This window comes from Nomascus leucogenys, chromosome 11, assembly GCF_006542625.1.
Source record: "Nomascus leucogenys isolate Asia chromosome 11, Asia_NLE_v1, whole genome shotgun sequence".
In the NCBI taxonomy this organism is placed as follows: domain Eukaryota; kingdom Metazoa; phylum Chordata; class Mammalia; order Primates; family Hylobatidae; genus Nomascus; species Nomascus leucogenys.
Genome location: NC_044391.1, coordinates 86,260,653 through 86,283,882, shown reverse-complemented (window position 1 = coordinate 86,283,882; position 23,230 = coordinate 86,260,653). Strand labels below are relative to the sequence as shown.

Here is a 23,230-nt window from a genome sequence, read left to right as displayed (position 1 = left end):
TTTCTTCAGCTATAAAATACAAATTGTAAATACAGTATGAATGTATATTTTGTTACCTTTTGAATCTACACCAAGTCCTTTTGTAAATATATTTTGTATTTCTAAAGAAACAGTGAATAGGATTCTACACTGTCAATTTTAAAAGTATGATTGGATCTTTTCCTTTTGATGACTAGTGCTTGAATTTGTGGGTCTTTTTAAATGCAACATTTATTTGAAAATTTTCATTTGATATGAATTCATGCATTCTTTCAAACGTACTTATTACTTGAAAAATCTGAGAAAATTAATTTAATGTCATGTTTTATTTTATTGAGTTTTTTCCTCCCCCAGAAATTAGTGATTCTACTTCAACTCCAGCTACTACTGGTGTGACTACAAATCCTGATTCAGGAAAATGTCCAAATGTGTTAAATGATCCTGTCAATGTGAGAATAAACTGCATTCCAGAACAATTCCCAACAGAGGTCTGCAGCAAAAGTCTTTAATATTTTTAATGAATATATACATTATTATATTAAGATAATTGCTGAATATTGGATCAATCTTATTTAATAAAGATCTAGGCATAAATTAGGCTGCATTTATCATTTTATTATAGCTCCCTATTAAAAATGATAGATAACAGAAGTTACTGAGCTTGCTTTCCTTTATCTCTGCTCAATTTAAATCAACAAGTTAATATTCATCCATATTTAACAAGTTATCATTAATTTTATAAATCTTCATGAAATTCTGTCATCTCAAATCTACTTCTTGAAGAAAGTATACCTTTGATAATATAGAACATTTAAGAGAGAGTATGTATGTTCCACTAGAGTATTTGTAATGATAGCATTAAGAAGTAACTGTGGAAAATAAAATGATACTCATTTTATGAAAATTATCAATTGTTTTTAATTTAGCAGTTAGAAGTGAGGAAGAGAAAATGGAGAAAATTAGGAGTAACCAATTGGATTCATGTAACCCAAGTTCACTCTTCCTTTTTTTTTCCCACAAACCTGTGCGGTAATAAAGGTCAATGTGTGTGGGTGTATATGTACAGTCCTTCATGGGTATCCTCGGGGAATTGGTTTCAGGACTTCTGAGGATACCAACATCTGCAGATGTTGAAATCTCTTATATAAAATGGCAGTATTTGCATATAACTTATGCACATTTTCCTGTATACTTTAAATCATCTGTAGAGTATTTATAACTCTGATACCATGTAAATGCTATACAAATAATTGTTGTAATGTATTGTTTTTTATTTACATTATTTTTATTACCATGTTGATATTTTTTGTTCCTTGAAATATTTTTGATCCACAGTTTGCTGTATCCACAGATGCAGAGGGCTGACTCTATATATTGACGTTTTGCAAATATTTGTATTTGCAAATATGATATGCAATTACAAATTTCACCTTCTCCACTCCACCTTACCACACACAAATTAACTGAATAAACTATAAAATTTATTTTGTCCCTATTCTGTCTTCCCTACATCACAGTAAGCATATAATTTTCTAATTAATTTGAAAAAAATTTGAAAGAGATGAGATTTTCCTTTGAGTAACATTACAAATAATAGGTCCTATAGCTTACCTACTGATAGAAGAGCTAAATAACATAGTATTTACTGAGATACACTGAGGAAAGTGGCCAGACATTCTCTTTACTTAATCTTCTTAGGCTGAGCTTGCAGTGGGCCGAGATCATGTCACTGTACTCCAGCCTGGGTGACAGAGCGAGACTCCATCTCGAAAGAGAGAGAGAGAGAGGGAAAGAGAAAGAGAGAGAGAGAGAAAGAGAGAGAGAAATGATTGAAGCTGAACATTGAATTCTATTAGGAACAATATGGGTTTTGAAGATCTTATAGGGAAACAACATTTGAAAGTCAGTGGTTTACAGTTTTCTTGCCTAATATTAGTCTTTAGTGTCAACCTAAACTGTTAGATTGCTGAAGAATGTTTTCAGTGTGAAATAAACTATATTTGTGAAGTAAGCAAGTTAAACTTCAGCCAATATATTTATGCTTGTTATTTATAAAAAGACAACTTACAGTTTTAAAAGTTTAACTTAGTATATCTCAAATGAATTTGAGTGTTTTCTTGACATTTTTAACTAGGAAAAGTGCAACTTAACAAAATGATTTTAAAGAGATTATCATTTAAATGGTATCTTATTCATAAAGTTTTGGATTTATATGGAAGCTTAGACTGTTTTTCAAGGCTAAATTAATATTCCAGTGTCACTTTGCTAGTTTACAGGCAAAACTGGAATTGGAACAGTGGTATGCAAATTTCAATGTGAGCTCATGTTTCACAAACTCGGTAGTCACTGTTCTTTAACTAGCATGTCATAATTTTCTAAGTAGATGAATTTTCAAGGTAGCATTTTTCTGTTATAGGAAATGGATTTAAAAAATAAATAATAAAGGAATGAAAAATGAAATCTACCTGAAATTAGAAAACGGGCCTAAATATTTGCCTTTTTCTGCTTTAGGAGATGTTGCAATTTTCAAATATGATTTTTATTCAAACTGTCACTCAGGGTTTTATTTTGTTGTTGTTTTTATTTATAGTTATGCATCTTTAATAATACTTTTCATTAAATACCTTAAAGATTCTTTAAAATACTTCAAATGTTAATTTTCCACCATCTTAATGGATCAACTAAAGCAATTATTTATCGTCTTAAATATATACACTTACTCTTTTAAATACGAGAAGCATTCCATCTGACTACATATTATTTGTTCCAAATGCAGTGGTAGAGATTGAAGTTGGTTAAAGTCATGGTTTTCTAAAAATTTCCTTAATTAAAAAAAAGATTTATCTTAGGTTTTCATATACATGAGGATAGATCATGATTGTTAAATATTGGAAAATTGGTTATATTAAGCTTACTGTATAAATTATTGTATACTAGAAATGGCATGTTTATTGTATATTAGAAAGGGCATGTTTACTTATTGCACAATGATGACAAAATACAGAATAATCAAATGGTTACCTAGGAAACAGCCATAATTCCATGCAAAGTGCATTAGCTCAGGCTGCCATAACAAAATTCCACAGAATGGGTAGCTTAAACAATATCAATTATTCTCTCACAGTCTTGGAGGCTAGACGTCCAAGATCAAGGTGTCATCAAGGTTGGTTTCTAATGAGACCTCTCTTTCTCGCTTGTAGACAGCTGCCTTCTCATTTTGTCCTCACATAGTATTTCTTCTTCGTGCACAGAGAGAAAGAGATCTTTGCTGTCTTTTCCTCTTCTTATAAGGACAGCAGTCCTAATGAATTAGGGCCCCACCCTTATATCCTTATTTAAACTTAATTAACCCCTGAAAGGACCTATCTCCAAAAACCTTCACATTGGGGGTTAGAGCTTCAACATATGAATTTTGGGGGCATAATACAGTGAATATACATATCTATATATTGAATACACATTATATATTATTACATATGAAATTATTACATTTAATATATATAATCACTTCTAATTGTATATACATATATGATAAAATATGTTAAAATATGATATATTTATTATACTTTTATTTGCTAGAGTTTGTGTCAAATGAAGGCAAAAGGAAAACAATTAGATGAGAAATTAAAAATAATGAGGAAAATGCCTAAAACCCTGAAAAATAGGAAGAACAACTAAACATAAATAACAAGCATCAAAATCTTCACAAGATAAACTAAAATTACTAATATTTTGAAAGCAACAACAGGGATATACATTTTTAATTAATATATTGGTGTGTATATGTAGTAGGTTAAATAATGTTTTCCAAAAATTCGTGTCTACTTGGAGTCGCAGAATATGACCTCATCTGGGAATATAGTTTTCCAGAAGCAATTAGTTAAGATGTAGTCGTAGTGAATTAAGTTGGGCCCTGTGTCGAATGACTAATGTCCTTATAAGAGGAAGGAACCACACACAGAGACAGACAGGGAAGAAAGCCATGTGAAATGGAAGCAGAAATTGGAAAAATGCACCTATAAGCCAAGGAACGCCAAGGATTGCCAGGAACCACTAGAAGCTAGAGAGAGACAAGGGAGAATTATTTTGTGAAGCCTTTGGAGGCAGCATGGCTCTGCTGACACCTTGAGTTAGGACTTATAACCTTCAGTACGGTGAGAGAGTAAATTTCTGTTGCTTTAAGTCACCTTTTCCATGGTTGTTATGAAAGACATAGGAAACTAATATGGCATATTTTCAGGAAATTAACGTTAAGCCTATTTTACTATATATTTTTTAATTATTTAAATTGTGATTATAGTGTGCTTATTTCTTTCATTTTATTTTTTAAACTTAGCACCTTTATGTGTTTATAGAAGTATTTATATAAATGTATTTAGACTTTTATGTACAAATCTTTCATAGAGACTGCTGTAAATAATATTTTTTTGTAGAATTGTCTCTTTGTATTGCTAGGAGTATTTCTATAGTTTAGATAACTGGAGATAAAATTGCCAGATCAAAAGTTGCACACACTTTAGGCTCTAATAGTTTATTAGATCCAATTGTACCCCAGTTTGCAATGTATATGTGTGTATGTGTGTTTGGGTATAAATATATAAATGTATACCCAAACACACACACATATATATATATATGGTGTTTAGAGATATTTTGTATATATAATAAATAAATATATTATATACAATTATATATGTATATAATCCTATATGTATATTTATTATACATAAAAATAAAGATATGTGCATTTTTTATATAATATATATTTTATATATAATATATACTTTAATATATAAATAAATATATAAAATATGTTTTATATATAATAAATATACATATATCACATATGTGGTACTTATCTATTTAAATATTATATAAAATATATAAATATATAGTACATATACTATATATATTATCTACTTGTGCGTGTGTATCTGATACCATTTTAATTTGAGGATAAAATAGGAGAAAGGTTAGTGCACACTTTCAGCTGATTAAAATGGAGGCTTTTAAAAACTTATTTTCATGGAAAGTAAACAAAGGGGAAAATCCTACAGTTTTTTAAATTATGAAAATGTGTCACACTATTACATTTACATAGATTTATAATTATACTGCTGTTCATGCATAGCATCACTATTTTGCTAAACTATTTATAAATAAACATTTATAATTTTTCTTTCACTTCACATAGTATTTCCATATGGTTAATAAAATTACTGAGAATTCAGTATTTTGCTTTATTAATTGAATGCAATTGCAGCAACTACTTGTGATACCTGGCACATAAACTAGTAAAAATCGTTTAAATAATTAAATATTGAACTAGTAAGTAGGTAGAATTAAATCCCTTACACATTTTAAGTGGGTTTAAATTCAGGGCCATATTTTCATCCTCCTACTCTAAGTTTCAGCTTGATACATAATTAGTATAAAATAAATATTTCAGTTCTTCCATGTCAATACCATGACAACAGAATAAATTACAATTATTTAGAGATCAGGTTCCTTTAAAATACATGAGCTTACAAAAATTTGTATAGATACGTGATTTTAATAATCACATCTCAGGTCATAAATTTCTGACACAGTGTAATTAATTCAATTTATTAAATACTTGTATTTCTTCCAGGTAAAAGAAACAAAAGAGCAAATGCTATTTTGGCATATTATACATTTGAAAAAATTAGATTATTTAAAAATATTCATTCACTGGAAAAATAAAGACTGGGACATCTCATAATAGTACTAATGACATAATTCCTTTAAAAATATTTTATCAGGGAATTTGTGCACAGAGAGGCTGCTGCTGGAGCCCATGGAATGACTCTCTTATTCCTTGGTGCTTCTTCGTTGATAATCATGGTTATAATGTTCAAGGAATAACAACAACAAGTATTGGTAAGAAGTCCTCTGTCATAATGATTCAATATGATATATTCTAACTGGAGCGAAAACGTGGAAAAATACCTTAAATAGAATCAAATAAGAAATATGTTCCTGAGAATGTTCAAATTCCTTATTTTTGCATGATTGTAACAAATTTAAAAAGTACTCATTTGTGGTAAATACAATAACATAAATATATTTAATAATTGTTAACATTATAAATCAAGTCACTCATGGCAGCTTTTTTTATTCTTTAAGGAGTTGAAGCCAGATTAAACAGGATACCTTCACCTACACTATTTGGAAATGACATCAACAGTGTTCTCTTCACAACTCAAAATCAGACACCCAATCGTTTCCGGTTCAAGGTTCGGTTTTTAAGGTTTCCGAAGATTTAATACCAAAAGACATTTGATGGGCTGGGCGCGATGGCTCACGCCTGTAATCCCAGCACTTTGGGAAGCCGAAGTGGTCGGATCACGAGGTCAGGAGATGGAGACCATCCTGGCTAACAGGGTGAAACTCCGTCTCTATTAAAAATACGAAAAATTAGCCAGGCGTGGTGGCGGGCGCCTGTAATCCCAACTACTCGGGAGGCTGAGGCAGGAGAATGGCAAGAACCTGGGAGTTGGGGCTTTCAGTGAGACATTTGATGAACACACTTTTCATCCTACAAATACATTTTCTCTCTTGAGAAATATTTATTCCAAGGCAAAGGATTAATTACACTACACTTCTCTCAGATTGTTTATGCAAATATAACATACGAATAATAATAGTGTGCTCTGCACTTATTTTTGGAGGCTTTAAATAATATCGTTCATGTAAAATATTTAGCTCAATGCCTTGAAGAAAATAAACATTCTCAAGAAACATTTGAAAATTTTTATTATTTAAACTACAGGCTACGATAGAAGATTAATGTAAAATTTAATTTGAGAAAAGTGTTAGTATTGTATACATGCAACATAATACTTTCACTGATTATAAACTTCATTCGTGATTTTAAAAACTATGATTCTTCTTTTTTTTTAGCATGTAGTTTACTAGTATAAATATTTTGGATTTGGAAGTAAAAACAGCACCAAATTCTTTGTATATCACCTTTTTACCAATAATTTCACTGGAACTAAATTTTTCTTTTTCCCAGTGATTCAGCTTTATTTCAGTGCTTCTTTTTAGTTTCTCCAAAATTTTTTAAACAAAATTTCTTATCTTTATGGATAAGATTCTTATCTTTATATAGTTATATAAGGACCCAAACACTGAAAAGCATTGAGATTGATTAAATTCACAGAAGTCTAATATTCCGTAATCAATATTTGGTAATACTGTCATTTTTATATCAGCCAATAAGTATCTGTACTTAATTTTATACATAATACTTCATAACCAACTAATTCTATGCATTTCTTTAAAATTTATACACTTTATCTGTGCATAGCCATTCAAAAATGTTAAAATTAAGGTTATGAATTGATTAATACTCTTCTGTGAAACTAATCACCACGTTATTTTTTATTTGGAACTTGCATTTAATAGTTTAGAATCAAGTAATGCTACCTTGCTTAAATCTTCACAGATTACTGATCCAAATAATAGAAGATATGAAGTTCCTCATCAGTATGTAAAAGAGTTTACTGGACCCACAGTTTCTGATACATTGTATGATGTGACGGTTACCCAAAACCCATTTAGCATCCAAGTTATTAGGAAAAGCAATGGTAAAACTTTGTAAGTATATTATTTTACAATTATATAAGTTTATTCTATTATTATAGAATTGGAAAGTCTTAATTTCATGACATTTTCAGTAGAAATAAATTTCCTCCCAAAAGAGGGTAGGTGGATAGGTTTATAAAAATTATGGTGATAAAGGAGTTTGGTTTCTTGTGGCTGAAATATACTGGAACATAAATTAGAATCTACAAATAAAGGTTGAACAAAGATGAAGGTGGAGAGCTTCATTAATGCAACGCTAGCCTTCCATATATTTGTACATACCTAGAATAGCTCTTGTGTCTTTCCCCTTCATATTTATCGTATTTTGTTGACAATTTGTAGAATCAGACAGTTACTATTCAAAGACCAAAGAGGAGTTATTTCCCATATTAATATTAAAATAATTTATATATATGTAGAATCCAATATAGACTGAACACCTTCATTATGATTGTATGAGGGGTGCAGGTGCAAGAGATTTGGTAATTTCCTATGAATGGTTTCAAGATAAATGCTCTTGTATCCCCAAGAATTGTTAATAAAGCAATTGTCAAGATTAAATCTCAGCAATTACTCTTATTAAATGTATTTTAGTACTTTTGTTAATGACTTTGTGTTAAATCATAAAAATATTAAGTGCCATGTGAAATAAGCCAGGCACAAAAAGACAAATACTGTATGATCTCCCTTATATGTTGAATCTAAAACATGTTGAAATCATAGAAGCAGAAAGTAGAACTATGGTTTCCAGAGGCTGGGAGTGGAGGAGAATGGGGGAGATGTTGGTCAAAGGATTATACAGAAACAACATGTTTTTGAGACCAATCAACATGATGACTATAGTTAATAATAAAATAATAATTTAATGTATATCGCAAAAGTACTAAGAGACTACTATAAATTCTACACGTTTGTGGTAAAAAGTGTGTGATGTGGTGGATATGTTAATTAGTTTTATCATCAAATAATGTACATCAAAACATCATATTGTATCCAATTAATACAGACCTCCCTCAGTATCCATGGGAGACTGCTTTCAGGATAACCCCTGCTCCCCCGCTGAGTATACCAAAATCCATGGAAGGTCAAGTTCTTTATATAAAAGTGTGTAGTATTTGCATATAAACTATGCACATCCTCTTATATACTTAATTTTTAGATTACTTATAATAATGAATACAATGTAAATTATGTGTAAAGAGTTGTTATACTATATTGTTTAGTGCAGAATGACAAGAAAAATAAGTCTTTATATGTTCAGTATAGATGCACCATTCTTTTCTTTCCCCTCAAATAGTTTCCATCCCTGGTCGGTTGAATCCATGAATTCAGAACTCACAGATATGGAAGGCTGACTGTATATACAATGACTGATTGTCAATAAAAATAAAAGCATACAAATCATAAACATCATTTAGCATTTCTTGTAGTACATATTTCATCTGCATAAAGCGTAAAACTTTTTGGGGGAAAAATGCTTTCAAACTTAATTTTTAAGTGTGGAAGCCAGTAAAATACTGTATTTTAAAATCTAGTACCTAGAGCAAGCAGAATTGGGTTTGAAACTTGGCTCTCCTGCCTACCAGTTTGTGACCCCTAAAAACATCAATTAATTATCCCAGTTTGTGTCATCTTTGAAATGTGATTGATAATGGTAATTATGCTTTGAACTTGTGATGAAAAGTAAAGGAAGAAATGGATATGAAAGATATTGGCAAAAATTGTGTTGATGCAGTGAACAAATTTCTTTTATGGAGTAATTTGTGTGTTTCTAAGAAGTGACCAAAGCTAACCACTGGCATGTTTAAAATGAAATATTCTGGATGACGTTAACATATTCTGGTAGAACATTTTATATATATATACATGTATATATATATATGTATATACATGTATATATATGTATATATGTATATATGTATATATGTATATATGTATATATGTGTATATGTGTATATGTGTATATATGTGTATATGTATATACGTATACATATGTATATATGTATATATGTATATATATGTGTGTATATGTGTATATATATATGTATATATATTAGATTATTTCTTTATTTCTTTTATGGTGCAGGTTTGACACCAGCATTGGTCCCTTAGTGTACTCTGACCAGTACTTACAGATCTCAACCCGTCTTCCAAGTGATTATATTTATGGTATTGGAGAACAGGTTCATAAGAGATTTCGTCATGATTTATCCTGGAAAACATGGCCAATTTTTACTCGAGACCAACTTCCTGGTGATGTAAGAAATTATTTTTCTTGTTATAAATAAAATCATTATATTGCAGCAGATGATAATCTTAGCATATTTGAAAACAGCATTTATTGTAACTGGTCAACTACACTGTTTGAATGTCACTGATACCAATACAGAAGCTTGTTTAGCTTGGGAGGGACAACAGATAGGTTCTAAATTGACTCAGTGACTAACAGATTTTGTTAAGGTTTTCACAGGATTTCCAGTTTATAAATGTTTTATTTTGACTTTCATGATAGCATTTTATTATTCCTTTTTCACTCACCTTGTACTTATATCCATCAATGGCTAGCCATTGCACTAGAATAATTCCAAACACTGTTTTACATGCTTCATATAATACAATGTCTGCCTAGCTACCAGATATTATCTCATGCATCTCTGGCCTTCTTACTGTTCTATAATATATGTTGTCATTTTCCATAACTTCAAATCTTTGCACAGTTTGTTTTTTTGGTAAGTACTGAAACTTAATGTTCTTTACCACTCATATATCATTCAGCACTCGACGAAAATTTTATCTCATAAGAACTTCTCCCAAACTCTCCCATAAGGACTTAGTCTTTATCTTTATACTTGACTTAGTATAATAATCCTATTAGTGTATTATTCCTGTATATGTTTGTTTCTATGTTTGTTGCTCAAAAATGTGAGATTTTTGAGACCAAACATCATACCTTTAAAAAATATTTTTGATTCATGATTGATTTGGGTCAAATGTTTGTCAGTTATTGCTTTTTAAATGGCAATGCTATTTCTATATCAAAAATAAACCAGTGAGTAGTTGTTTTAAAGAGTTTCATTTGGTACAGAATTATTAATAAATTTTACTAATCTCTGTTCGCATCATCACTATCTATAATCAACACCAGAGTGAGACTGTCAGAGCTAATTTCCATACATCCTTTCCTTTAAAAGTCCATATCCAATTAGTCAGGAAGTCTTTTTCCTTTCATCATATCAGTGTATTTCCAGTTTGTCTCTATCATGTCAGCTCCTCATCAGCTCTCAAGAAACAGGCTACTAAATTTTTATGAGGGTACATATCATTTTGGAAGCTCCTGCAGTACCTTGGGCATACATGGGCCTGATTGATAAACATGCCATTACCTTATCATGACTAAGTTATTATTTTTACTTATTTTTATTTTTTATTTTATTGATTTATTTTTGAGATGGAGTCTCGCTCTGTCACCTAGGCTGGAGTGCAGTGATGCTATCTCAACTCACTGCGACCTCCGCCTCTTGGGTTCAAGCGATTCTTCTGCCTGAGCCTCCTGAGTAGCTGGGATTACAGGTGTGTGTCACCACCCCCAGCTAATTTTTTGTATTTTTAGTAGAGACAGAGTTTCATCGTGTTAGCCAGGATGGTTTCGATCTCCTGATCTCGTGATCCACCCACCTGGGCATAAGTTATTAAAATTAATGTAATTAAAATAAACAGGACAGTTAAGTAATTTATTAATAGTATAATATATGTTATATAATTTATACATTACTATATTAATAATGTTAAAAAGTTTGAAGTTTTTTGTTTTACCTATAATGTTTCATTGGTACATATAGTGAAGATAATTAGTGTGGAAACAGGAGAAGTAAATTATAGCAACAAATTAATTCATGAAGAGCATATAAAATATACAATCTTTTTGTTTTAAATATATTTGAAAATCATATTTTCAAATTCTTGCCTTATAGAATAATAATAATTTATATGGCCATCAAACATTCTTTATGTGTATTGAAGATACATCTGGAAAGTCATTCGGTGTTTTTTTAATGAATAGCAATGCAATGGGTAAGAATAATTTATTTGATAATATATTTATAGATTTCACTCGAAATGTTTTAACTGCTCTTTATTTCAGTCATGCATATTGTGTGTGAGAGTAAACTCTTATTATAGTTAATATTAACATGTGAAATTATTATAAGAAGATTTTGAAATTAAAGACAAAATCAATTTTTGCATGCCAGTGCATCTATTTTGGGGAGAGTATGCTATGTTGTGGCGTTCAGGCACTCTATTTTCCTTTCAAAGGAATATTGAAACACATCCATGCCAATGGGCCTTTTCATTCCCACAATCTCATTTGTCGAGATAAGTAAACATGCCACTACAAATGAAAACAAAAAAGATGTCTATGGAAATAGAAAAAGGAGTATTTTTTTAGTTTATCATAATTCATATAATGTAGTATTTTATTTTTTAATATTATGAGTGTAATATCTAATAGGTGAATTGGTGATAACAAAAAATTAAAGAAATTAATCACATTTCAGCCAGGATCAGTTTATTACATGGTTATCCAGTCAGTTACTGTGTCTTACATTTAGAAAAGTTAAATTAAAACTTTTGACACTTTGTCTTTTAGAAATTAATATGTGATAATATGATCTTTCAGATAATCTTCAATTTAAATGACTAATTAAAAATGAAGTTTTAGAGAAAAATCTTTTGGTCGTCAGAGAACTAATCCTTTGCAACTAACCGTTTGCAGCGCCATATCCAGGGGAGCTTTTGCCACCATCTGTGAAAGAAAATAGCTGGGATATTTTATTATAAGCCTCAGACATGTTGGCGTTTTACTTTTTTCCCATGTTATTCCTGCATTCAATATTTCATTATTTCTTAATTATTTAAAAATATTGTAAAATAATGTAGCTGATACAAATTAATTTAAATGGACTTTGCAATTAATTGCTATAATCCCTTTCACTATTTACATATAAGTTTACCAATTTTATTTTGCAGAGATTTTTATCCAGCCTACTCCAATAGTAACATATAGAGTTACCGGTGGCATTCTGGATTTCTACATCTTTCTAGGAGATACGCCAGAACAAGTAGTTCAACAGTATCAACAGGTGTGTTTCAGGTGTATTTTATAAAATTTTTTCTGCATACTTTTATTTCATCTAACATGACCACATATTTAGATGACTTTATTTTACATAGTAGGGGCCTCTTAGCTAAATGTTTTCGGAAATCTTATCATATTTAAGATGATTTTTCCCCCTATACAATGAACTCTACATATACTCAAGTGTCTATGTTTCTGAATTCAAAATTTCTTACTTCTAGGCAGCTGAGTTCAAGAATTGGATTTCACTGAGATGTTGAATATTAAATATTTACTTATTCATGACTTTATCTGATGGAATAAAGCAAAAGGAACTATCTTATTTAACACTGAGGATAGGCAATAAATGTGTAGGTCATATATCCTTTTGGTCAAAATCCTAGAGGTAACTGAGTTGTGAGAAGACCAATGAATCTAGCTAAAAATTCATAGCAGGTAAACTCCAGGAAAATTGGCTCTTATCCTGGGGACTTCAGAAAGTTGAGTTTGAAACCTAGCCGGAAACTTTACATCTCAAGTTACTATCTAAGCAACTCTTATTTACATATTAAGTAACATCTTGTATACCTGAGCCCAATATGGGCTTTAGAGAGGTGGGGAACCCAGGACCTACACTGAAGATGATTCTAAAACTTTCATGTAATTTATCTCTTCTAACAGTTGATATATATGATTCCTGGTGCTATAATGGAAAAGAAAATTATTTTCATTGGTATAAAAATTTAAGATTATGCCTATTTTAAAAATCTTATTTTCTTGATATACCTTTTGACATAAAATTCCCATTTGCAAAAATGATCTCAAAAGAGAATTGATTACTATAAAAAAAATTTAAATTAGGATCTAAAAAGCTGAAATGAGAGCAGCTAAGGTTTTTTGCAGTTTAATCATTTACAATGTCTAATCATTCCCAAATTTATGTTTATAAATGTAAAATTTAGAAAAGAAGCACACAAAATTTACAGTATCTGTAACATAAAATCATAATTACAGTTCTAGGCTGGCCTACATATAGACTCTGTGTGTGGTTATCACATGAACAAGAGAGAGAAACAATACTCTTTGACATTCCAATTGTCAAACGTCAGTTGGCATAGCTATTTCCCACATGTTAAGTAAAGTCAGCAGAATGTCAAACTATTTCAAAAACAATATTGTTACATATATGTTGATTCTTCACATATATATGAGTAAAAATTTATGTTAACATATATGTTGATTCTTCACACATATATGAGAAGAAATTTCGATCACATGTCTAAATTTTTAATTCTATGGAACATATGGTGTTTAGGAGTATAGTTTAAAACATACTAATTCTTGAGAGCTTTATTTGATATCAGGTTTATTTGATATCAAGTTTGAAATAAGTTTAGTATTTCATTTGAATATAAAACAATAACCCAACATGAGTAATTGATTTCTTTTTGATTGCTACCTAGTAGCTTTTTACATATACATCATGGAGAAATCATGGATCCAATATATATATATAAAATATATATATATTATATATAATATATATAATATATATATAATATATATAAAATATATATATAATATATACAAAGTATATATTATATATAATATAAAATATATATAATATATATTATATATAAAATATATAATATATAAAATATATATAATATATTATATATAATATATAATATATATAATATATATAAAATATATATAATACATATAAAATATATATAATATATATAAAAATATATATATATAATATATATAAAAATATATATAATATACATATAAAATATATATAATATATATTATATATATAATATATTATATATAAAATATATATAATATATAATATATATGATATATATAAAATGTATATAATATATATATAAAATATATATAATTATAAATAGAATATATATTATATATATAAAATATATAGAATATATATAGAATATATAATGTATATAAAATATATATAATATATATAGAATATATAATATATATAGAATATATAATATATATAAAATATATAATATATATAAAACATATATTATATATAAAATATATATTATATATAAAATATATATTATATATAAAATATATATATTATATATAAAATATATATATAATATATATAAAAGCCTAAAGCAAAGAAAATTTATTATGTCAAGTATGATTATGCATCATATATAACCTAATACTCAGTTTTTAGTGAAAAAAAAAACACCAGTTACATCCAAATTTCCATGTGCAAAATTATATCATCTGTTGTAATGTGACACTGATATTCTCTTGCACTGAGATTGCTTGGGCCATTACAGAAATAGGAAGAGATGGCGATCCATTTGTCCCCAGGAGGAAGAAATGAAGCTAAGGCACTGCATGTGAATAAGAAAGAGCCTATGCGATAACTGGGTGGGAGCATTGCAGAACATATATTTTATTAACATTTTTGCAAACCAGGAGATAGATAACTGCCAAAATGTAAGGAAACAGAAATTCTGTACTTTTAACATCTTTTCTGTTTTACTTTTTTTATTTTTTTTTATTTTTAAGACGGAGTCTTGCTCTGTCGCCCAGGCTGGAGTGCAGTGGCGCGATCTGGGCTCACTGCAAGCTCCGCCTCCCGAGTTCACGCCATTCTCCTGCCTCAGCCTCCGGAGTAGCTGGGACTACAGGCGCCCGCCACAGCGCCCGCCGCAGCGCCATGCTAATTTTTTTGTTTTTTTGTATTTTTAGTAGAGACGGGGTTTCACCGTGGTCGCGATCTCCTGACCTCGTGATCCACCCACCTCGGTCTCCCAAAGTGCTGGGATTACAGGCGTGAGCCACCGCGCCCGGCCTGTTTTTCTTGTATGGTGACTTGTAATAGAAAATAGGAGTGTGGTGGAAAATTTTCCCTTTTACTATTTATTTGTTGCTTTTCTTATATTATTTAACTTTCTACAATAGACAAAACATATCTTGGCAAATGCTACTTTCTGATATGCTGCACTTTCTAATTTTTAAACACAAACTAAAACATGAAGTACAAGACATAAACTTGTTAAAAATTTCATAACACATTCAAATAGAATAGGAAATTGTTTCGAATCCAGGTAACACTAAATGTTTGTTTAAATTATATAAACTTAAATGAATTTTAGATATATAAGAAAATAAGAGGCACACTAACCTTGGTTATTAATGCTAAATATATTTATTTCTATTCAAACTAATTATATGCTCGCTCATTTGCTTTAAGCTTGTTGGACTACCAGCAATGCCAGCATATTGGAGTCTTGGATTCCAACTAAGTCGCTGGAATTATAAGTCACTAGATGTAGTGAAAGAAGTGGTAAAGAGAAACCGGGAAGCTGGCATACCATTTGTAAGTAGAATGAAGGGTTCGTGGGAATATATATCAAGCTAAATATTGTCACATAATAATAACTGTAGGAAATTGTCAGGAATATCTACTGTATACATTATATAATATAATTACGAGGCTGCCTTTTAATTGTAAAGTATATTTTATCTCACATGTAATGCCCTTGCCTCCTGAAATTACAAATGTATGCTTTTGAAGAATCAATTGTTAGTTATACTAGAACAAAATACATATTCCACTGTAAACAAAATCATATTTAGTTTTTAAAATAGACTTTAATTTTAGAATCTATATATTTAAAAAAATTTTTCTGAATGTATAAGTTTTTGATTTTTGTACATTGAAATCCACGTATATAAAAACAATGCATTCTAGTCATTATCACTGACAAATATGAATAATCACTTAATGCTTTTGTACTTAATAATTAGAAAAACCATTTTACAAACAATACAGTTGCTTCTTTAGTGAAATGGAAAGGATGGACGTTCATTTATTTTTTAAGGGTTGTGTTTATAATGTAAAAGATTGACCTGATTAGAGAGCTCTTTCAGTACTATGTATTGAAATACAATCTTCTGACTTTCAGGATACACAGGTCACTGATATTGACTACATGGAAGACAAGAAAGACTTTACTTATGATGAAGTTGCATTTAATGGACTCCCTCAATTTGTGCAAGATTTGCATAACAATGGACAGAAATATGTCATCATCTTGGTAATAATCAATTATACATTAAGACATTTTTAGTGTTTACACATGTGTAAGTTAATAGATTTTGCATAGTTTCTTCTTTCTATTATTAGGACCCTGCAATTTCCATAGGTCAACGTGCCAATGGAACAACATATGCAACCTATGAGAGGGGAAACGCACAACATGTGTGGATAAATGAGTCAGATGGAAGTACACCAATTATTGGAGAGGTAAAATATGATATTTATTAAAATTGTGCTGCTCAAATTTTCTTCTCTGAAACAATAAAGTTTCTGTGGATGTGCGTGTGTGTGTGTGTATATGTCTGCTTGGAAGTCTGAATTTTATATTTTAATTCTGGAGAAAAATATTAGACAAAGAAAATATTCCAAGAATTTATAAAACAGTTCTTATAAGAAGTCATGCAAAACGTAAAGATATATCAGATAAGTTTCTTCATGGTTTGATCTTAGTAGATTGTATGTATTTAGGAATTTATGCATTTCTTCTGGGTTTTCCAATTCATTGGCATATAGCTGCTCATAATAGCCTCTAAAAATTATTTGCATTTCTATGTTATCTGTTGTAATGTCTCCTTTTCAATCACTGATTTTATTTATTTGGGCCTTGCTTTTATTCTTAGTCTAGCTAAAGGTTAGTTGATTTTGTTTATATTTTCAAAAAACCAACCTTGCATTTCGTTGCTGTTTTGTACGTTTTTTTTTCAATTTCATGTATTTCTTCTCTGATCATTTTTTCTTTTCTTCTACCAATTTAGGGTTTGGTTTGTTCTTGCTTTTCTAGTTCTTTAAGACGTATGACTAGGTTGTTTATTTAAAGTTTTTCAACTTTTTTGATGTAGGTACTTACTGCTATAATTTTTCCCTTTAGCACTGCTTTCATTTTATCCCATAGATTTTGGTATGTTGTGTTTCCATTATCATTTGTTTTAAAAACATTTGTACAATTTTTTCCTAAATTTATTCATTGAGCCAACGGTCATTCAGGAGCATATTGTTTAATTTTCATATTTTCATATAGCTTTCAAAGTTATTCTTGTTGTTTATTTCTAATTTTATTCCATTGTGGTGGAAGAAAATACTTGATATGATTTCAGTTTTTTAAAAAATATATTTTAAGACTTGTTTTTTGGCCTGACATTGGTCTACCCTTGAGAATAATTCATGTGCTGAAGAGGAGAATGTCTGTAGTCATTGGATACGATATTCTGTAAAAATTTATGAGGTCCACTTAGTTTATAATAAAGATTAAAGACAATGTTTCTTTGCTGATTTTCTGTCTGTCTGTATGATCTGTACAATGCTGTACAAAGAATTCTCTTTAGCATATCTTGTAGGACTTGTCTGATGTTGATGAAATCCCTCAGCTTTTTTGCTTGAGAAAGGCTATATTTCTTTTCCATGTTTGAAGGATATTTTCACTGGATATACTCTACTAAGATAAAAGTTTTTTTTTCTTTTTTTTTTTTCTGTATAGCATTTTAATTATGTCATGCCACTCTCTCCTGGCCTGTAAAGTTACACTGAAAAGTCTGCTGTCAGATATATTGGAGCTCCTTTGTATGTTATTTGTCTCCTTTATCCTGCTGCTTTTTTCATTCTTTCTTTATCCTTGACCTTTGGGAATTTAATTATTAAATGTCTTGAGGTAGTCTCTTTTGGGTTAAATCTGCTTGGTGTTCTATATGTTTCTTGTACTTCAATATTGATATATTTCTCTAAGTTTGGGATGTTTCCTGTCATTTTCCCTTTCAATATACTTTCTATCTCTCTCTTTCTCTACTTCCTCTTTAAGGCCAATAACTCAGATTTGCACTTTTGAGACTATTTGCTACATCTTGTAGCCATGCTTCATTGTTTTTTATTCCTTTTTTCTTTTGTCTCTGTGTATTTTCAAATAGCTTGTCTTCGCGCTCACTAATTCTTTCTTCTGCTTGATCAATTCTACTATCAAAAGACTCTCATGCATTCTTCCGTATGTCCGTTGCAGTTTTCAGTTCGAGTTTCTGCTTGATTCTTTTAAATTATTTCAATCTTTTCATTAAATTTATCTGATAGAACCCTGAACTCCTCCATGTTATCCTGGATTTCACTGAATTTCCCCAAAACAGCTATTTCAAATTTTCTGTCTGAAAGTTCGCATATCTCTATCACTCCAGGATTGGTCTCTGGTAACTTACTTAGTTCGTTTTGTGAGTTCATTTTTTCCTGGATGGTCTTGATGCTTGTGGATGTTTGTCAATGTCTGAGCATTGAAGAGTTAGGTATTTATTGTAGTCTTCACAGTCTAGGCTTGTTTTTGCCCATCCTTATTGATAGGCTTTCCAGGTATTCTAAGGGACTTGGGTTCTGTGATCTAAGTCTTTGTTAACTGCAGCTGTATCTGCTTTAGGAGGCACCTCAAGCCCAGTAGTGCCATGGCTCTTGCAGACTCATAGCCTTTGGCTAGGGCTGTTCCAAAATGCTCCATCTATGGGTGTAGGCTGATTTCTGCCCCTTTGTACTTTCTGCTGTGGCAGGCCAACACTGAGTTCCAATGCAAAGGACCACAATCACTTTGCTCTCCCTTCCAAAGTGCACAGATTCTCTCTCCATGCACCATGGGCACTGTTGGGAAATGTGAGAGGGGTGGTATATGCAATCCAAGACTCTCTTTCCTACCCTCTTCAATGATTCTTCCCTTGATATGATGCTAAAATCAGGTACTGTGATCACTCACCTGAATTTGGTTCTTAGGAAGGTGCTTTTTTTGTGTGTAGGTAGTTGTTCAATTTGATGCTTCTGCAGGGGGGAATGGTCACTGGAGGCTTCTTTTCAGCCATTTCGCTCTGTCTCTCTGCCATAAGCTTCATTCTTACCACATTCATCCAACTTAAAGTTTCTGGTGAAAGTCTTTTAAATAATTATGAACTCCTTTTGTAATAAAAAAAGAAAGCCCACACAGTTTCCTACCCATAATTAATATTTCACAGAATACATGTTAACATCAGCTTTGTTCCTTATGGACAGATCAGACAGCCAATTTGAAATATTTGGATACAAAACAATATAATTTAGCTCAATTTATCTGAAATTAAATTCTCCTTGCCTAATGTGATTATTGTAAGTAATAAGTCAAATAATGTAAAATAATTTCAAGAAGCCTAAATCAGAAGAAGACAGCATAACACACATAGTGTTTAACAGCATGGACTCAGCTGTAAGACTGTTTGGGTTTAAATTGCTGCTGTACCTGTTATTAGTGGTTTGACTTTGAACAACTTACTTAACTTCTCTGGGCATCACTTCTGTAATCTGCAAAATGACTTTAATTACAGTACCTACCTCATCTGTTAAGTGGTGATAAAAATAGTACCTGCTTTCAAAAATTCTAATGAAGATTATATGTTAGTAATTATGAAAGTACTTGAAATAGTGCCCAGTATGTATCATATTCATGTTTATTCATACAAATAAACATAAAAGACATTTTTTTAAATTGCTTGGAGGCATAAACCTTTGGAAATAAGCTAATGTGCTTTCTTTTATGGGATATAAAATATATTATATAGAGTATTTATTGTGTATTTATTAAGCTATCCTACAAGGATGCTCAAAAACAAATTTACAGTCAAAATAGCAGCCTTATGCCATGTTCTGATAATTTTTCTCTTCCTAAATGCTTCATGATTTCACCTTTTTTTACTGCTCTTCTTTAAATGCATTTTAAATAGTCATGATATTCTTGTAAATTTATATATGAGTCACATACACCTAAAGAAACATAATAACTTTAATTTTTTTACTATTCTTAACTTCATTAATTTGAAATTCCATGTATTTATTTTTCTATTTTTTATGTATATATGTGAATGATCTATTCTTCCAGGTATGGCCAGGATTAACAGTATACCCTGATTTCACTAATCCAAACTGCATTGATTGGTGGGCAAATGAATGCAGTATTTTCCATCAAGAAGTGCAATATGATGGACTTTGGATTGTAAGTAGCTATTTTAAACCAATGATTTTGGTCAAAGACCATAAAATTATTTATCTGTAAAAATTACTAAGTCAACAAAATATATTTTTTTCTGATGTATTCAACATAAAATTTAAAGCTACTATAATGTTTTTTCCTAGAATGTATAAATATACCCATCATGTGCATAAGTAAGAAAAAAAAACAAAACAAAAAATGCCAATCAAGGTTTTTCTTTTTTGGCAATACACTTTATAGAATAAATTTTATTTCCATATCCAAGGTTTTGTTCATTTATGACTAATCATTTACCTGAAAATTAGTTAATAAGATTTGGTGATAAGCCTATTGCAGTGCAATTAGCAAAACATTTATTAAAGTTTATCACAGTCAAGCAACAGCAGCAATATGATCTGAATAAGCCCCTGTCCTTTAGAGACTTCTCTTTAGTAAGCTATGGAAAAGAACAAATAAAAATTGGCAATAGGTTAAGTATTACTGTATCTCAAAAAAGCAACAAACAGAATCCTAGTTTGCTCATAAACTTATTAAAGAAAAATACAGTCGTGCGTGGTGGCTCGTGCATGTAATCCCAGCACTTTGGGAGCTGAGATGAGCCAATCATTTGAGGTCAGGAGTTCGAGACCAGCCTGACCAACATGGTGAAACCCCGTCTCTGCTAAAAATACAAAAATTAGCCAGGCTTGGTGGCACATGCCTGTAATCCCATCTACACTGGAGACTGAGGCAGAAGAATTGCTTGAACCTGGGAGGTGGAGGTTGCAGTGAGCCAAGATGGTGCCACTGCATTCTAGCCTGGGCAACAAGGGTGAAACTCTGTCTCAAAAAAGAAAAAAAAAATACAAGTGTTTAAGAGTTTCTTTAAATGAAGTTGTGTATCTGTAGTTATTGATGGCCTGCTGCTGGGGATGGAAACTAAATTACAACTGCATAGAATTTGGAAAAAATACATAATGGACACACTAGGGATGACTGTATTTTCTTTGGTTTTTAGGTCCACACCATCTCTATTTTCCTTAAGTGCTCATTATTGATTCAATCATTATTCTAATTATTCACTTATTTATTAACTCAATCAACCATTTAGTTAGTAAATATTTATTTTGCACCATATATCTATCAGATATGTTGTTGGGAATACAAAGATGGAAAAATTATGTTTTCTGCTGACAGCATGGATTTGCGTAAAGGATTAGCATAATCTTCAGAATTCTTATGATGACAGTAACAAAATGAAGATAAAAAGACTTCCATTATTTAACATAAAATCAGTGATATCACACCACTAATAACTAGCAATTGGTAGAAATAAAAAAAATTTACTGTGATCTTGAGCTTTATTTTAAATTCTAGTTCTTATATTATTTAACCTATACTGAAACTTTCTTTAGTCTTTTATTTTTTTCCTAGTTAGGAGCCACTTTGATTACGGCAAGGTTACAAGTATAAATAATACTGTAGGAATAGTGAGACAGAGCCTGATTGTGTTATAAAAAGACAGAATATTGCATTTCTTGCATTCATTGAAAACTGAAATTCCTAATTCACCTCCAAAGTGTGGGATAGAAGGTTATTTGAGAAAGGCAGAGTATTTCCAACACTGCCACAGAAGCATTGTAACTAAGCCTTAAACAAACAAACAAAAAACACAACAGAAAAAGCAGTATAATTTCAAAGATCAGTGAACATCAGTGAACTAATGCATATCATGGATAAACAGTGGATATTCTACTTTTAGCTATTACTTAAATACTTGCCATATCACACTGCTAAGTGGTTTATCTAATTATTTCACTTTCTTCAGATTATTGTTTCTGATCCAGCTAAAACAAGTTGTTATTCAACTGATAAACTTTTATATTTATGTCAAGTATAAAAATAGTTTTATAATTTACTAGATTTATAATTTAATTTCCATGCTAATATTTGTGAATTTTAGGTTTAAATATTAAAATCACTTTGGGAAATGATGTGAGCTTAATTGTCATTGAAGTATAGTTTTTGTGTATAAAATATAATAAATTTGAATTCTCTTTTTTACATCATTTATGAAATAATTCCCTAATAGTTGAGAAACAAAAGCCTACTGTACTTAGTATAATTAAAACCAAAGCTATGATTTCAAAACAAAAGTGTTAGTCAATATGTTAAAAATTAAAATGCCATTTCCATTTTTGAATACATATACATATTTTGATATCATTTTGTTATTTTAGTTCTATTCTTAAAAATCTAATAAGTGAAATTGTTCAATGAAAAAACTGAATAATTTAATATATAGTATTTGGAAACATAAATTTTATTAAGAAGATATGTCCCAATAAGTTTACATATCCAAATAACTAGAAGCTTAGTTGGTTATATTCTTTCTACATTTCATGGGAATCTTATAAAAATGAAATTCTTTTATAAATTCTTTTAAAAACAGGACTGTATTTATTTAGAT

The 23,230-nt window shown here is 30.2% G+C and overlaps 1 protein-coding gene across 1 annotated transcript in view; it reads left to right on the top strand.

Annotated features, from left to right (window-relative positions):
- SI (sucrase-isomaltase) overlaps positions 1-23,230 on the top strand; it is a 102,816-nt gene that overhangs the window by 3,475 nt on the left and 76,111 nt on the right. Inside the window, exons 3-13 of the mRNA XM_003256396.2 lie at positions 334-467; positions 5,763-5,880; positions 6,127-6,236; positions 7,451-7,602; positions 9,677-9,848; positions 11,562-11,661; positions 12,619-12,731; positions 15,957-16,082; positions 16,672-16,803; positions 16,893-17,012; positions 20,671-20,784. Coding sequence (XP_003256444.1) covers positions 334-467; positions 5,763-5,880; positions 6,127-6,236; positions 7,451-7,602; positions 9,677-9,848; positions 11,562-11,661; positions 12,619-12,731; positions 15,957-16,082; positions 16,672-16,803; positions 16,893-17,012; positions 20,671-20,784 — 1,391 coding nt within the window. The remainder of the gene's footprint in view (positions 1-333; positions 468-5,762; positions 5,881-6,126; positions 6,237-7,450; positions 7,603-9,676; positions 9,849-11,561; positions 11,662-12,618; positions 12,732-15,956; positions 16,083-16,671; positions 16,804-16,892; positions 17,013-20,670; positions 20,785-23,230) is intronic.